The sequence below is a fragment of the Bos grunniens genome, chromosome 3 (genome assembly GCF_055505025.1).
Source record: "Bos grunniens cultivar Pamir isolate PY7600 chromosome 3, Bosgru_T2T1.0, whole genome shotgun sequence".
NCBI classification, from domain to species: Eukaryota; Metazoa; Chordata; class Mammalia; order Artiodactyla; family Bovidae; genus Bos; species Bos grunniens.
Window position 1 is genome coordinate 81,068,561 of NC_141167.1, and position 17,600 is coordinate 81,086,160.

General features: G+C 37.7%; 1 protein-coding gene across 3 annotated transcripts in view; it reads right to left on the reverse strand.

Annotated features, from left to right (window-relative positions):
- Nucleotides 1–17,600, reverse strand: part of COL11A1 (collagen type XI alpha 1 chain) — a 225,292-nt gene that overhangs the window by 195,069 nt on the left and 12,623 nt on the right. For all 3 annotated transcript variants that reach the window (XR_015161606.1, XM_086394454.1, XM_086394456.1), the window contains exon 2: nt 337–504. Coding sequence is in view for 2 of the 3 variants with exons in the window: in XM_086394454.1 (XP_086250580.1) it covers nt 337–504 (168 nt within the window). In the remaining variant the exon portion in view is untranslated. The remainder of the gene's footprint in view (nt 1–336; nt 505–17,600) is intronic.

Genomic DNA, 17,600 nt, shown 5'->3' on the forward strand with positions numbered 1-17,600 from the left:
TAAATAGGAACAAGGCCACTCAACTTAGTGAAGCTGTAAGAAAAAAACAATCGATATGTATCCAATAGCAAGCAAGCACTCATAATAAGGCACTTACTTAGAAAATGTGATACTCAGAAATTGTCATTTCACTACTCCCTTTCCCTACATTATCATGACTTCTAGACAATTAATACCAGGTCATTTAGTGCTTTCAAGGACAGGGAAAAAAATTCACCAAGTATTTTTCAAACCATTATGAAAAATCCCCCCATAATTATGCATTATGTAGCATGATAAAAAGGAATAATAATAGTTATCAAAGCAGCAGTAGTCGCAGTAATAAAAAGAACATACCTGAAAATAATTGTTTCGTTGGGGCGCTAAGTTGTGCTTGCTTTGAAACTCTGTAAGCAGTATCTGAACCTTTTGAATTCTTTCTGTTTGTGCAAAAGCCCGTTGTTTTTGATATTCCCTCTGGAGAATTGTGAAAATCTAGAGCTTTTAGTACATCAACTGGATCAGCTGAAAAATACGTTAAAAATAGGGAAAAGTAATTGAACAAATAATCTAATAAAAATGAGTTATTTTTTAAACAAAGGAAATTGTATCCTACTTCTCAAATCTATGTACCACCTGCCATGCTTCCTTAACACTAAGTTGGGGGGCTGAGAGGCGGAGGAGCAGGTAAAATACAAACATTCTCAAACACAAAATATCTCAATCAGAAATCAAATTACGAAAAGCAAAACATATTGAAAAAGCCAGCATTTGTACATATCCCATTAATTTCTAATCAACATACTATATTCAACTATTCATAATTTAAACAGAGGTTATTGTAAAGATTCAAATTCACAATGAATGTTATATATAAGCATTGTAAAATGTGCAGTTACTAAGCCATATTGAATGCCCAATGATAAGTTAAAAGTTGTTTAAAAGAATAGGTAACAAAATATAATGCCCTTGCTTTGAGTGCTTTCCTGTGAAAGTCCCTGAAGATACTAAGGCTTTTTTTTTTCCTTTTTATGTTAGCCTCAGGGTGCCTAAAATAGGCTGTTTGTTGGCAGAACCATAAATTTCCCAAATCCAATCCATTTCAGCTACCTCCTGCTACTAACCTTAAACTTCCCCTTTGTAAGTGTAATCCTTTAGGTAAACTTTATGTTTCAAATGGCTTCATGGACTGTAATTCACATACCATGCAATTCACCCACTCGAAGTATACAATCTGTTTGTTGTGGTACATAGCGAAAAGCAAAGGAGAAAAGGAAAGATATACCCATTTGAATGCAGAGTTCCAAAGAATAGCAAGGAGAGATAAGAAAGCCTTCCTCAGGGATCAATGCAAAGAAATAGAGGAAAACAGCAGAATGGGAAAGACTAGAGATCTCTTCAAGAAAATTAGAGATACTAATGGCACATTTCATGCAAAGATGGGTTCAATAAAGGACAGAAATGGTATGGATCTAAGAGAAACAGAAGATACTAAGAAGAGGCGGCAAGAAAACACAGAACTGTACAGAAAAGATCTTCACGACCCAGATAATCATGATGGTGTGATCACTCACCTAAAGCCAGACATCCTGGAATGTGAAGTCAAGTGGGCCTTGGAAAGCATCACTACGAACAAAGCTAGTGGAGGTGATGGAATTCCAGTTGAGCTATTACAAATCCTAAAGATGATGCTGTGAAAGTGCTACACTCAATATGCCAGCAAATTTGGAAAACTCAGCAGTGGCCACAGGACTGGAAAAGGTCAGTTTTCATTCCAATCCCAAAGAAAGGCAATGCCAAAGAATGCTCAAACTACTGCACAATTGCACTCATCTCACATGCTAGTAAAGTAATGCTCAAAATTCTCCAAGCCAGGCTTCAGCAATACATGAACCATGAACTTCCAGATGTTCAAGCTGGTTTTAGAAAAGGCAGAGGAACAGAGATCAAATTGCCAACATCCACTGGATCATGGAAAAAGCAAGAGAGTTCCAGATAAATATCTATTTCTTCTTTATTGACTATGCCAAACCCTTTGACTGTGTGGATCACTATAAACTGTGGAAAATTCTTCAAGAGACGGGAATACCAGACCACCTGACCTGCCTCTTGAGAAACCTATATGCAGGTCAGGAAGCAGCAGTTAGAACTGGACATGGAACAACAGACTGGTTCCAAATAGGAAAAGGAGTGCGTCAAGATTGTATATTGTCACCCTGCTTACTTAACTTATATGCAGAGTACATCATGAGAAACGCTAGAAGCAGCAGCTGGAATCAAGATTGCCGGGAGAAATATCAGTAACCTCAGATATGCAGAAGACACCAGCCTTATGGCAGAAAGTGAAGAACTAAAGAGCCTCTTGATGACAGTGAAAGAGGAGAGTGAAAAAGTTGGCTTCAAGCTCAACATTCAGAAAACTAAGATCATGGCATCTGGTCCCATCACTTCATGGCAAATAGATGGGGAAATAGTGGAAACAGTGGCTGAATTTATTTGGGGGGGGGGCTCCAAAGTCATTGCAGATGGAGATTGCAGCCATGATATTAAAAGACAGTTCCTCCTTGGAAGGAAAGTTATGACCAACCTAGACAGCATATTCAAAAGCAGAGATATTACTTTGCCAACAAAGGTCCATCTAGTCAAGGCTATGGTTTTTCCAGTGGTCATGTATGGATGTGAGAGTTGGACTATAAAGAAAGCTGAGTGACGAAGAATTGATGCTTTTGAACTGTGGTATTGGAGAAGACTCTTGAGAGTCCCTTGGACTGCAAGGAGATCCAACTAGTCCATCCTAAAGGAGATCAGTCCTGGGTGTTCATTGGAAGGACTGATGTTGAAGCTGAAACTCCAATACTTTGGCCACCCAGTGCAAAGAGCTGACTCATTTGAAAAGACCCTTATTCTGGGAAAGATTGAGTGCAGGAGGAGAAGGAGACAACAGAGGATGAGATGGCTGGATGGCATTACTGACTCAATGGATATGAGTTTGGGTAAACTCCGGGAGTTGGTGATGGACAGGGAGGCCTGGCATGCTGCAGTTCATGGGGTCGTGAAGAGTCAGACACGACTGAGCGACTGAACTGAACTGTGGTATATTATACTTATTCTGATCTTCCCTGGTGTCTCAGTGGTAAAGAATCAGCCTGTCAACGGAGGAGACATGGGTTTGATCCCTGGGTTGGGGAGATCCTCTGGAGAAGGAAATGGTGACTTATTCCAGTATTCTTGCTTGGGAAATCCCATGGACAGAGTAGACTGGTGGGCTACAGTCCCTTGGATCACAAAAGAGCTGGATACGACTTAGTGACTAAACAACTTCTTTTACTATTCATTCTTTAAATTGTTGTAAAATATATACAACATAAATTTTTGCCATTTTAACCATTTTAAAGTGTACAATTTAATAGCATAATTAAATTTACAATGTTATGCAATCATCAATACTATTTCCAAAACTTTTTCATTAGCCCAAACTGAAACGGTTTAACCATTAAGCAATAAGTCTCTATTCCTCTCCTCTGCCCAGGCCCTGGTAACTGATAATTTACTCTCCATTTCTATGAAGTTTGCTATGCTAGAAATTTCAAATGAGTGGCACCATATAATATCTCTAAAAATACTAAACATAGAAGTACCACATGGCCAAACAATGCCATTCCTAGGTATATACTTAAGTGAATTGAAATTCGGAATTTAAAACAGACATCTGTATGTGAATGCTCATTGCAACATTATTCACCATAATGAAAAAGCGAAAACAAGTTTCCATCAATATGTGAATAGATTCACAAAATGTGATATATACATATAATAGAATGTGATTCAACCAGAAAAGGAATGAAATTCTAATACATGCTACCACATGGAACCATTGAAACACAATAGTGCATGAAATAAACCAGATATAAAAGGACAAATGATTTTTTAGACTCTTAGATTCCCTGGTCCACAACTAAGTATTTACTTAATTCACTAAGCAAATCAAAACATGATTCAGGTGGTATAAGCATTGTTATAAAAACAGACCTAGGAATCCATATTACTCAATATGCTCATATTCATTGGCTTTCTATGTTTAATCAAAAATAATCAAAATAAATAATAATAATAAAAATAAATAATCAAAAATAAAAATATTCATAGAAGACTATATGTTTGCCGATCTATCACTGAGCATGTCTGAGGCTGCAAGTATATAGATTTTATTTAATTAATTACACTACAAATATTTAGATTCTACTAAAGGAGGCACTAAACATGCCCCGATAATTATGTGGGAGGTAGTATCTATTGTTCTATAGAGATGCATGCAGTATTCTTTCATTCAGAAGGAAAAGAGATCATGTTTGGTTGAAAATGAGACCAATATTACTCATGTGAAAAGTTTCACTTGTTAAAAAAAAAAATAGAATTGCTATCAATTTTCAAATGCACTGAATTTTATAAGTACACTGTTTGGGGAGGACTTAAAATGAAAGTGGGACTGGTTGTAAAACCAGTTAATAACATTACCATGATTTATCACACTACACAAAGTAGACAGTGACCTGCAACAGAGTGGTGCTCTTTGAAAATTACAATTTCAATTAATATTTTTAGCATTAACTAGTGTCAGTTATAGAATGTATGAATGGATGACTGAGTGCATGAGAAATGTGCATTTGGTCATTTCCTTAGTTAAGTTTTTGAGATATTAACTTCTATACGTACAATCATGTTGAATGAAGCTTTATATAATTTGTCTTTTATCTTATAAGAAATGTACTTCCCTTTAATAATAACGACCATCTATTTCATCAAACTTTCAAATGAAAATAACACATTAACCAGTAGAGTACACATTGTTCCAAAATTTTAAAAAGAAAAAAGAAAAAAATATAATGAAAATCAGAATATTGAAGGATCAAATATATCCTCTTTAATTCAGCCTTGGGATATTTAAAAGAATAACATTTAACAACAATTTTGGCTAAGTCCTGCTTTAAATGGGCATTTTTTAAGGCCAGTACAATACCTGACTATTTTTACATTCTTCTTTTCTCTTACCATAAAACTAAGAAAATAATAACTATATTAGCTTCCATGTCCAAAGAACCTAACATGGGACAGTAACTGGATTAAACTCTTCCTAGGTTAACCCTCACAAATTTTGCAGGCCATGTGTTCTTATCCCTACTATACAGATGAAGGAACTTAGAACCAGAACACAAATTAAGGATACCCCTAAAGTTTGTGCAAAATCAAACATAGGTTCATTCCACTTCATTGCTAGCCCATAACCAAACATACTGTGAAAAGAAACTTAAAACACAAATATATTAAAATCATCTTGAGCCAGTCCATTGATTCTTAAGGTTTATATTAGATTTAAATTAAACTCAGTTCATGCTTCAGGGTATAAATTACTCTGAAGGAAACTGTTTCTAAAAACACAGCATCTTATCTGCTTATTTTATCTTATCTTCTTGCACTAAAGCCATTAGCAAAAGTACATGCCAATAGGGTAAAGACTTCAGGATTGACATGAACACAGCTATGAAGGCTCTAATTCTTTCCTGAAGAAAAGGGTGCAGCTTCACAGTCACAGTCTCAGCTGTACATCAGTAAATAATACATAAAACAGACCACAAGTCTCCTTCTCTCCAAACTATCTCTTAACAGGATGACCTTTTCCAACAGCACAGGTTTTGTCACATTTGTTAGCTCCTACTTTGAAAGCAATATGATAAAAACACCCTCCCTCTACAGGATTCTTCTAAGGGCTCTATTTTTCAAGCCTAAATAAGTTTCTATGTAGAGACATATGATATGAAATAATAATTCATTCTAAAAATAGGGATATATAATAAAGATTGCAAATAGTTTTTCCTAAAAATGTATATAAAGTTACGAAAATGTAAAATTCAGTTGAAAGTGAAGTTGCTCAGTCGTGTCTGACTCTTTGTGACCCCATGTACCAGGCTTCTCTGTTCATGGGATTTTCCAGACAAGAGTACTGGAGTGGGTTGCCATTTCCTTCTCCAAAAATTCAGTTCAAGTCTTAAAGATGTTTCCTCTGAAGTAAACTAAATAATAAATTAAGACACTTATTTGCTTCATTTTATACCATAACTATAGCATTTAACAAATTCTCATAACATAGTTTCTATGGACTTATATATACACACATGCATAGATGGGAGAAACTAGTCCACATTTTATTAACTGAACTTCAAATGTTTAAAGATTAAAAGCAGTAATTTATTATAGCTTAACATGAAATTAAAAGATGCTTACTCCTTGGCAGGAAAGTTATGACCAACCCAGATAGCATATTCAAAAGCAGAGACATTACTTTGCCAACAAAGGTTCGTCTAGTCAAGGCTATGGTTTTTCCTGTGGTCATGTATGGATGTGAGAGTTGGACTGTGAAGAAGGCTGAGCGCCGAAGAATTGATGCTTTTGAACTGTGGTGTTGGAGAAGACTCTTGACAGTCCCTTGGACTGCAAGGAGATCCAACCAGTCCATTCTGAAGGAGATCAGCCCTGGGATTTCTTTGGAAGGAATGATGCTAAAGTTGAAACTCCAGTACGTTGGCCACCTCATGCGAAGTGTTGACTCATTGGAAAAGACTCTGATGCTGGGAGGGATTGGGGGCAGGAGAAGAAGAGGACGACAGAGGATGAGATGGCTGGATGGCATCACTGACTCAATGGACATGAGTCTGAGTGAACTCCGGGAGTTGGTGGTGGACAGAGAGGCCTGGCGTGCTGCTATTCATGGGGTCGCAAAGAGTCGGACACGACTGAGCGACTGATCTGATCTGATCTGATCTGAACTCGATACATCTAAAAAAATAGATGATTTCAATGTTCAAAACAATTCTTAAATGTCCCTAATGTTTTCATTGTTTCTATTTAACCAGTTCTCATGGCAGAGATCATGATTAGCATTCAGATGTACCCAATCAGCATAATACTTTGTTCAATAATATTTTTCCTGTTTTTTAGTGTACACTTTTTTATTTATTAAATGAGAAAATAGGATAGCAGACCCCGTGCATTACTACAATAGTCATTTAACCAGGTTCAATGACTTTTCTCATCTATCTGTATAGCACAGCTTGAGTGAGCTTCCAGAATTCCCATGCCTTAAGTCACTTTGCTTAAATTTCTTCAGAGAACCCCACCCACTTCCAGGTGGTTTGCACATACCTTGAATATAAAATCTTAATGATGTGGACACACCCACTCACTCTTCCAGTTTGATGCTACTGCATCTCCACCTTTTATCTCATTCCCCCTTAATGCCTTTCTCACTCAGATTTCTCCCCATACTGAAGTCAGACTTCACAGACTATTCACCACATTTTTTCTCCAGTCTTTGAGCTTTTATAAATCCTATTCTAAGGAAAAAAGTATATAACTGATGTGCAGCCTCTTCCCGAAGGCATTCTCTAGTTGGGTTAGATGTACCTCTATCATAGTACTTTCTACACTTGGTTTTAATTATTTGCCTACACTTATACACTTGGAGGAAGCACAAGCTGGAATAAAGATTGCCGGGAGAAATATTAATAACCTCGGATATGCAGATCATACCACCCTTATGGCAGAAAGTGAAGAAGAACTAAAGAGCCTATTGATGAAAGTGAAAGAAGAGAGTGAAAAAGTTGGCTTAAAGCTCAACATTCAGAAAACGAAGATCATGGCATCTGGTCCCATGACTTCATGGCAAATAGATGGGGAAACAATGGAAACAGTGGCTGACTTTATTTTTCTGGGCTCCAAAATCACTGCAGATGGTGATTGCAGCCATGAAATTAAAAGACACTTAGTCCTTAGAAGGAAAGTTATGACCAACCTAGACAGCATATTCAAAAGCAGAGACATTACTTTGCCAACAAAGGTCCATCTAGTCAAGGCTATTGTTTTTCCAGTGGTCGTGTATGGATGTGAGAGTTGGACTATAAAGCTGAGTGACGAAGAATTGACACTTTTGAACTGTTGTGTTGGAGAAGACTCTTGAGAGTCCCTTGGACTGCAAGGAGATCCAACTAGTCCATCCTAAAGGAGATCAGTCCTGGGTGTTCATTGCAAGGACTGATGTTGAAGCTGAAACTCCAATACTTTGGCCACCTGATATGAAGAGCTGACTCATTGGAAAAGACCCTGATGCTTGGAAAGATTGAGCGCAGGAGGAGAAGGGGACGACAGAGGATGAGATGGTTAGATGGCATCACCGACTCAATGGACAGGGTTTGGGTGGACTCTGGGAATTGGGGATGGACAGGGAGGCCTGGCGTGCTGCGGTTCATGGGGTCGCAAAGAGTCAGACACGACTGAGCGACTGAACTGAACTGATTTGCCTACTGGGTTTCCCAGGTGGCACTAGTGGTAAAGAATCTGCCTGCCAATGCAGGAGATCTAGGAGACCCGAATTTGATCCCTGGATTGGGAAGATTCTCCTGGAAGAGGAAATGACAACCTACTCCAGTATTCTTCCCTGGAGAATCCCATGGGCAGAGGAGCCTGGTGGACTACAGTCCATGGGGTCTGACATGACTGAGCAACAGAGGACACACACATTTGCCTATTTCTTACTTGCCTGCCCTTTTCCAAAACTAGAAGAGAACAAGTATACATACATACACACACACAAAACCCATGTACTATATAAAATACTGTATAATGTAAAACACATTAAGGTGAAACATATAGAAGCAACTTCCTCTGAAGCCCACAGGGCTTTCTTGTCTTGAAACAAAAATTTGTAAGGGCCTAGTATGTCTTTCCTCTTGTGTTCTGTTGATCGCTTTAACACCTCCACTCATCCATTAGACTATCCCAGGTCTTTATTCCTTCCTCCTTGGTGCCTCCAATGTCTGCTCAGATTACTGTTCTAAGGTCACACAAATGCTTTGACTGTTTAGTCTCTAATCCCTCCTTTTTCTTCACAGACTCCCTTGAGCAGTAAGTAGCCCATAGCAGCATTGCAGTGTTGAAGCGCCAGGCTGGTTTGAATCCCACCTCCGGCACTTAGCATCTGTGTTATTTGGACATATTACTTTGCTGCTTTGTACCTCAGTTTCAACATCTGTAAAATGAGAATAATAAAAATATCTACCTGAAACAGTTTTTGTGAGAACTGACTTGATAGTTGAAATAATAGGAAAACTATGCTTCTGTATTAAGACCTCCTTGCTGCCTATTTTTCTCTGGTACGTGAAATAAGAATGCTTTTCAATGGTTGAAAATAAAAGAAGCTTAATATTTTATGACACATGAAAATTACATGAAATTTAAATGTGTGCCCATAAGTAAGCTTTATATTGTACATACAGCTGCAGCTATTCATTAATTTATTGTCTGTAACTGCTTTTGCACTACAAGGACAGAGTTTTGTAGCATTGGGTGGTCCTCAAAAGCTAAAATATCTGCCATGTGATCCTTTTAAGCTGAGTCTTGAATAGATTCATCAATGAAGAGGAAGCAATAGAAATATCAAATATGACAGCACAGATACAAGACAGCACAGAGTTAAAAAAAAATGGAACTCTTCTTGTCCTGACAGGACATCAACACTGAATAAATTTAGGTGTTCAGTCTCCCGGGGTGGGGGGCATCTTGGCTTCTGAGGACTTCTTGAGAAAAATCACATCACCACCATGAAAATGCACAACCACAAACTCCAAGAGAGACATCTACACTAATTCCTACCTGCTTCCTCAACCCCAAATTTCATGCTCTGGCTCAAATAAACATCTCTCAAGTTTCTAAAATTTACTGTACTCTGTTGAAGATTCTTTTTTCAATCCTTCATCAATTGACTAAGGATAGTTAAGTGTTTTTTTTTTTTTTTTTTTTCTTTTTAACCCTATCTGTAGAATTTCCTGGAGAGTTTTTAAAACATATAGATGTATGGGTCCAACTCCAGAACTAACATCTAGAATGACAGAGCAGGGAGTGGGGAGGGTCCCCAGGCATTTACGTGTTTTAAAGTTTCCCAAATGAGTCTAATGTGTAGCTGGGCAGTGAACTTAGACCTAATCAATCTTTTGATATCAACCTAAACATGATTTTCTTCAGGAAATAGTTTCTTATCTACCCCTAGGCTGGGTTATATGACCCTTTCACAGGATCCCAAGTTCCCTTGGATAGCTCCACACTCTATTTTGTTCTTTTGCTTAATTATTTATTTTCACTCTAGGCAGTGTGCACTCAGTCACAGTGTATGTTTAAATTATGGCCTTGATTTCCTTAATTAGGTAGTCTTGATTGCCACCTAATTTCTCTCTCTCTTTTTGCTGAACTTGTAATTTATTGGTTAATATCTGCCTCCCAGTAGATCATAAATCTCCTGACAGCAAACATCACCACTATGGGTGTTCACTGTAATATTCATAAATAACATAGTACCTGACACATAGTAAATAAAAATAGAAATATGGTTACTAAATAAATGAGTAAATGAGCAGTCACATTCTGCCCCAGGGTTGAAGTTTCTTTCTCATCAGTCTCAGAAGAAACAAGAAGAGGGTTGAAAGTGGCCTTTACTAACAGCACCTTGAAGAGCTTGACAAATCTGGCTGTTTCCCTTTGATTCGGGTATGGCAAGAACACAGGTGTGAAGTAATCTTACTAAAGAATGCTAGACGCTTTCCCCACTCTAGGGAGTCACTTATTCTCTCCTTGTACCTCACATCACAGGCCAGAAATGAAGCATATCCTTATAGAGAGAAATAAAAATAAAATAAGACATAGAAAGTGATATCAGCCATCTACCACCCAATCATGAAATGCTCTGATGCTCTATTAAAAAATAAATAAATAAAACAACAGAAGAGTATTTTGTTTATGTGGTAGTGGGAGGTAGGACTGGCAAAAGAAAAAAAAAATAAGAGAGAAGTGACTATTCATTATAATTTAACTATTACCAACATCCTGTTGTTTTTCAAAAGCATAAAAGCCCTTAATAAAGAATCTAAAATGTAAGATATGACAAGTGGACAGCAGTTAATAACAATTCCTGCAGTTGGGATAGCCCAACTTCCAACCCAAGTTTGGTATTTATTATTTGTGTAACTTTGGATAAGCTGCTTACCCTTCTTAGACTGAGTTTCTTCAACTTAACCAAATTCTGATAATTAAATGAGAAATGGAATTTCAAATTCTTGGAGAATAGTGTCTAAGTACTCAATAAAAAGAATACCTAAAAACACTATTTTGTTGAAAATTCAACCTTTCTGAACATCCAATAGTCCCATCGAGTGCCACCAGTGTTTCCACAGTTCTATAATTCACTTGATTTCTCTTATTCATTTCCTCTGACCACCTTGGGAAATCTCTTAACAGTTGAGTATAAGACTGAACACTTTTTATCTCTAAAACTGTTTTTTAGCTTTTTGATGTTTTTTTTTTTTTAATCTCTAAAGATCCATTAGATATCATGCATGAAAAGTATGCAATACTTAGCAATCTCTCCAGCATGTTCTTATGTTATTCTAGGGACATACAAGCCTAGGAGGCTTCCTGAAACTTTGACCGCTTAAGCTGTCAAGTTCATTGTCCCATTACCACCCTGCAACGAAACTCGACATTAAAGCACGGATATCACTGAAATTGTCTCCTTTTCAATAATTTTGTCTTTGTATCACATAGACATTAATATAACTCTAGATTAACCCTAATGTGTTATTAGAAGATTTTTAACAAGCTAATATTTTAATGTCTGACCTCTGATGCTATTACTTCATTTATTTCAAACCCACACATGCCACATACCAACCTTGTATTATAAACTAACATGAAGTATTAGAAAATAAAACATATAAACCTAGATTCTTCCATCTTTAAAAAGGTATGAAAGTTTATCTTTAAATGCCTATATGGCACAAGTAGGCTTTCCAGGAGGAACTAGTGGTAAGGAACTCATCTGCCAGTGCAGGAGAATAAGAGATGAGGGTTCAATCCCTGCATCAGGAAGATTCCCTGGAGGAGGGAATGGCAACCCACTCCAGTATTCTTGCCTGGAGAATCCCATGGACAGAGGAGCCTGGCGGGCTACAGTCCATGGGGCCGGGGTTGTGGGGGAGGTGTTGCAAAGAGTCAGACATGACTGAAGTGACATAGCATGGCAAAAATAAAGTCAATATAAATCATATACATGCTTTAAGTCTCTACACAATTCTTTTTGGCTAAAACTACCAGACTTTTTTTCAATATTATGCAATCGAATCACTGTGTTCAGAAAAAATTTAAAAAGTGCAAATGGGAGAAATAAAAGGCTTGAATACATTAGTAAATTGTAAGTAAATAAGATTATAGTTGTGCAGTTTACATTAAATATTTCTAGGTTTGGGAAACATACCTAGGTTTGTATGTTTGTATAATAAACTTAAATGTTTTGCCATTTAAGCCTATGTTTAGAGAATATATTTCCCTACAGGAAAAAAAGAAAAGAATGAATGAAATACAAACATCTCAAGACTCAAGTTTTGGAGAAGCAGTGTCTTATGCTTCTTGAAAAAAACAAGCATTTGATACTCAAACAAAGAATAGCATCAAATCGAGGATGACATAGACAAAGACAATATAAAATAGGAGCCTAGAATTTTAGGAATTTTATAATTAATTTAATTTTATCAAATCAAACACCTAACAAACCTATTGGTACCACCATTTCAGAAGATAAGAACTCAATGATCAAATGTAAATGTACTTTCTTACAATTTCGTGAAAATACTAGTTTTTTGTTTTTTGTTTTTTTTTTTTTTAAATCAGCTACAGAGTAAAATTCAAAACTGGAAAGGTCAGGGAAAAAATATATAGTAAAGTATTCTGAGTAGAACTAATGGAAAAATATGACTCCCATCAAAATCGATTGCATTCATGTCCCACTGGTCACAATTTATTCTAATTCTGTCCTATTTAGTGGTTAAGAAAAATCCATAAAATACAGAATCCCAGATGTAGTGTTGATTAGGACTGAAGTGACTTAGCAGCAGCAGCAGCAGTAGTAAAGAACCCGTTTGCCAAAGCAAGAGACATAAGGGACGCCATTTCGATCCCTAGATTGGGAAGATCCCCTGGAGGAGGGCATAGCAACCCACTTCAGTATTCTTGCATGAAGAATCCCAGGGACAGAGGAGCCTGGTGGGCTAAGTCCATAGGGTCGTATAGAGTTGGACGCGACTGAAGCAACTTAGCACGCACAGGAACAATAAATAAATTTGACTTGAATAGCAACATATATTTACATTTTCTTGATAATTCCTACTCTGTAATTGCTTTCTAGGTCTTCAGTGGGAAACATCTCTCTGCTACTTTCTAGGTAACTACAAGTCCTGGATCACTGCTCTGTTAAACCAGTAAAACAAAGCACAAACCCCCATTACAATTACTACACAACTACAACTCTCAAGACAACTGGATCAATGTGCACAGTATCTAGCCAATAAGTAAAATGTTCTACTAAGTGGAATTTGATTTCTATATTGACTATATCTAAACAGGTAAAATGAAGTGAAAAATGTGGGAATTATTTGGATAAATATGGCCTAGAAGCTGTCCAAATGATATTTGTACTGCAAAGTTATCTAATTCTACATGTTATATAAAGCCTTAAAATAAAATCTCAACCCTTAATTTAAATGTCATTACTTTTTTACAAATGACAAATATTTGAGGAGAACTAAGGAGAAAAATCCCCTTCATAGATCACTGCCTTGACATGGCAAAAGGGCTTGGAAAACTCAATGAGCCATGCTGTGTAGGGCTACCCGAGATGGACAAGTCATAGCAGAGAGTTCTGACAAAACATGATCCACTGGAGGATGGAATAAAAATCACCCCATACTTGCCGTAGGAACCTCATAAACTGTATAAAAGGACAAAAAGATATGACACCGAAAGATGAGTCCTCCAGGTCAGAAGGTGTCCAATATGCTACTGGGGAAAAGTAGAGGAGAATTACTAACAGCCCCAGAAAAAAATGAAGCAACTGGGCCAAAGCAGAAGTGACACTCAGTTGCGGATGTGTCTGGTGATGAAAGTAAAATCTGATGCTGCAAAAACAGTATTGCATAGAAACCTGGAAGGTTAGGTCCATGAATCAAGGTAAACTGGATGTGGTCAAGCAGGAGGCGGTAAGAATAAACATTGACATCTTAGTAATCAGTGAACTAAAATAGAGAATGGGCAAATTTAATTCAGATGACCACTATATCTACTACTGTGGGCAAGAATTCCATAGAAGAAAAGGAGTAGCTCTCATAATCAACAAAGAGTCCAAAATGTGGTACTTGGGTGCAACCTCAAAAATGACAGATGATCTTGGTTTGTTTCCAAGGCAAATTATTCAACATCACAGTAATCCAGGCCTATGCCCCTACCACCAATGCTGAAGAAGCTGAAGTTGATCAGTTCTGTGAAGAACTAGACCTCCTAGAACTAATGCACCCAAAAAAATGATGTTCTATTCATCACTGGGGATTAGAATGCAAAAAGTAAGAAATCAAGATATACCTGGAGTAACAGGCAAGTTTGTCCTTGGAAAACAAAATGAAGCAGGGAAAAGGATAACTGAATTCTGCCAAGAGAATCCATTGGTGATAGCAGGTATCCTTTTTTGACAACACAAGAGAAGACTTTACACACGAACATGACCAGTCAATACCAAAATCAAATTGATTACATTCTTTGTAGCCAAAAAGGAGAAGCTGTATACAGTCAGCAAAATCAAGACCTACAACTGACTGTGGCTCAGATCATCAGCATCTCATAGAAAAATTCAGGCTTAAACTAAAGAAAGTAAGGAAAACCACTAGGTCAGCCAGGTATAACTTAAATCAAATCCCCTATGAATATGCAGTGGAAGTAATGAACAGAATCAAGGGATTAGATCTAGTTAACAGTGTGCCTAAAGAACTATGGACGGAAGTCTGCAATATTGTACTGGAGGCAGTGAACAAAACCATTGCAAACAAAAAGAAAAGAAGGCAAAGTGGTTATCTGAGGAGGCTTCACAAATGGCTGAAGAAAGAGAAGTGAAAAGCAACAGAGAAAGGGAAGGATACATCCAACTAAATGCTGAGTTCCAAAGGAAAGCATGGAGAGACAAGAGGGACCTCTTCAATGAACAGTGCATAAAACTAGAAGAAAACAACAGAAGGAGAAAGACTGAAGATCTTTTCAGGAAAATTGGAAATATCAACTTAACATTTTGCCCAAGGATGGGAACAATAAAGGACAGAAATGGTAGAGACCTAGGATACACTGAAGAGATCAAGAGGAGATGGAAAGAATACACAGAACTGTACAAAAAGGATCTCAATGAACCGTGTTACTACAATGGTGTAGTCACCCAGAGCCAGACATTCTGGGGTGTGAAGTCAAGTTGGTCTCAGGAAGCACTGCTGTTAATAAAGCTAGTGGATGAAATGGAATTCCAATAGAGCTATTCAAAACCCTAAAGGATGATGCCATCAAGGTGTTGCATTCAATATGTCAGCAAATTTGGAAGATTCAGTAGTGGCCACAGAACTGGAAAAGGTCAATCCTCGTCCCAATTCCCAAGAAGGGTAATACTAAAGAATGTGCTAACCATCAGACAATTGCACTCATATCCCATACTAGTAAGGTCATGCTTAAAATCTTGCAAGCTAGGCTTCAGAATTATGCAAACCAAGAACTTCCAGATGTCCAAGCTGGGTTTAGAAAATGAAGAGGAACCAGAGATCAAGTTGCGAGCATTTGCTGGATCACAGAGAAAGCAAGGGAATTCCAGAAAAAAACATCTGCCTGTGTTTCACCGACTACTCTAAAACTTTTGACTGTGTGGATCATAAAAAAAAAAACTGTGGAAAGCTGTTAAAGAGATGGGAATACCAGACCATCTTTTCTTCCCACTGAGAAACCTGTATGTGGGTCAAGAAGCAACTGTTAGAACCCTGTATGGAACGACTGATTGGTTCAAGATTGAAAATGGAGTACAACAGGGTTGTGTGCTGTTACCCTGTTTGTCATGAGACATGCTGGGCTGGATGAATTACAAGCCAGAATCAAGATGGACCAAACAAACATCAACAGACTCAGATATGCAGATGATACCACTCTAATGGCAGAAAGCAAAGAGGAAATAAAGAGCCTCTTAATGAGGGTGAAGGAGGAAAGTGAAAAAGTCAACTTAAAACTAAATATTAAAAGAAAACTAAGATCATGGCATCTGACCCTATTACTTCATGACAAATAGAAGGGGAAAAGGTGGAAGTAGTGACAGATTTCCTCTTCTTGGGCTCTAAAATCACTTCGGATGGTGACTGCAGCCATGAACTCAGAAGACAATTGCTTCTAGGCAGGAAACCTACGACAAACTAGACAGTGTATTGAAAAGCAGAGACACTATTCTGCCGACAAAGGTCTGTATCGTCAAGACTATGGTCTTCCCAGTGTCACATACAGTTTTGACAGCTGGATCATAAAGAACACAGATGCCTTTGAAATGTAGTGCTGGGCAAGACTTCTGAAAGTTCCTTTCAGACAGCAAGAAGACAGCAAGAAGATCAAACTTGTGAATTTTAAGGGAAATCAACCCTGAATACTCATTGGAAGAACTGATGCTGAAGTGGAAGCTCCAGTATTTTGGTTATTTGATGCAAACAGCCAACTCACTGGAAAAGTTCCTGATGCTGGGAAAGATTGAGGGCAAAAGGAGAGGAGGGCATCAGAGGATGAGATGGCTGGATGGCATCACTGATGCAATGGACATGAACTTGGGCAAACTTCGGGAGATGGTGAGGGACAGGGAGGCCTGGCATGCCGCAGTCCATGGGGTCTCAAAGAGTCAGACACAACTGGGCAACTGAACAACAATAAAGGAGAAAAATAAGTCAGTGAATGAATATAAGAAGGGTTATGGTGATATGGATTTTAATATATGTAAGACAGGAAAAGCCTCAAAAAGATAAGGTTTGAGTAAATTCGGAAAAGGCATAAGCTCTTCCTCTACCTTAAGGTTTTTATGCAGTGGAATTGAAAGCAAAGAGACTAGTAAGTGCAAAGAAAATGAAATAGGAGCTGACCTAAGACACTGAAGGAAATGCAAGGAGACAAATATGTCTCCAGCCAAGGAAATAAAAGGATGTAAGAGACGAGGTCAGAGAAGTAACAATGAGGGCATGTTGAAGGCAGCTTGTATAGGTCCTGTGGGATATTCAAGGAGTTTAGATTTAATTGCAAATGAAATGGAAAACCACTGAAAGTTAAAGAGAGAGAAAGAACATCAGCTAACTAATTTTTCAGAAGACTGTGACTGCTATGTTAATAGACTCTAGGGACACTGGAGTAGAATTAGAGTGCAGAGAAGGAGCAATTGCAATCTTCTAGATGTAAAATTTTGTTGATACTGTTTTCTTGGGCTGAGAGATGAATTACTTTGTGATATTATGGATATATTCTGAAGACAGCAGACCAGAGTGGAGTATGAGAGAAAAGGAGTCAAAGATGACACCAACGTTTTTAGTTCAAACATCATGATTGATTGTGTTGCCATTAACGGAGACAGGGAAGACTGTGATGAATGGACTTTAGGGCTGGAGTTCTGCAGTTCAGTCTTAGGCATGCTGATTTTGAGATGACTT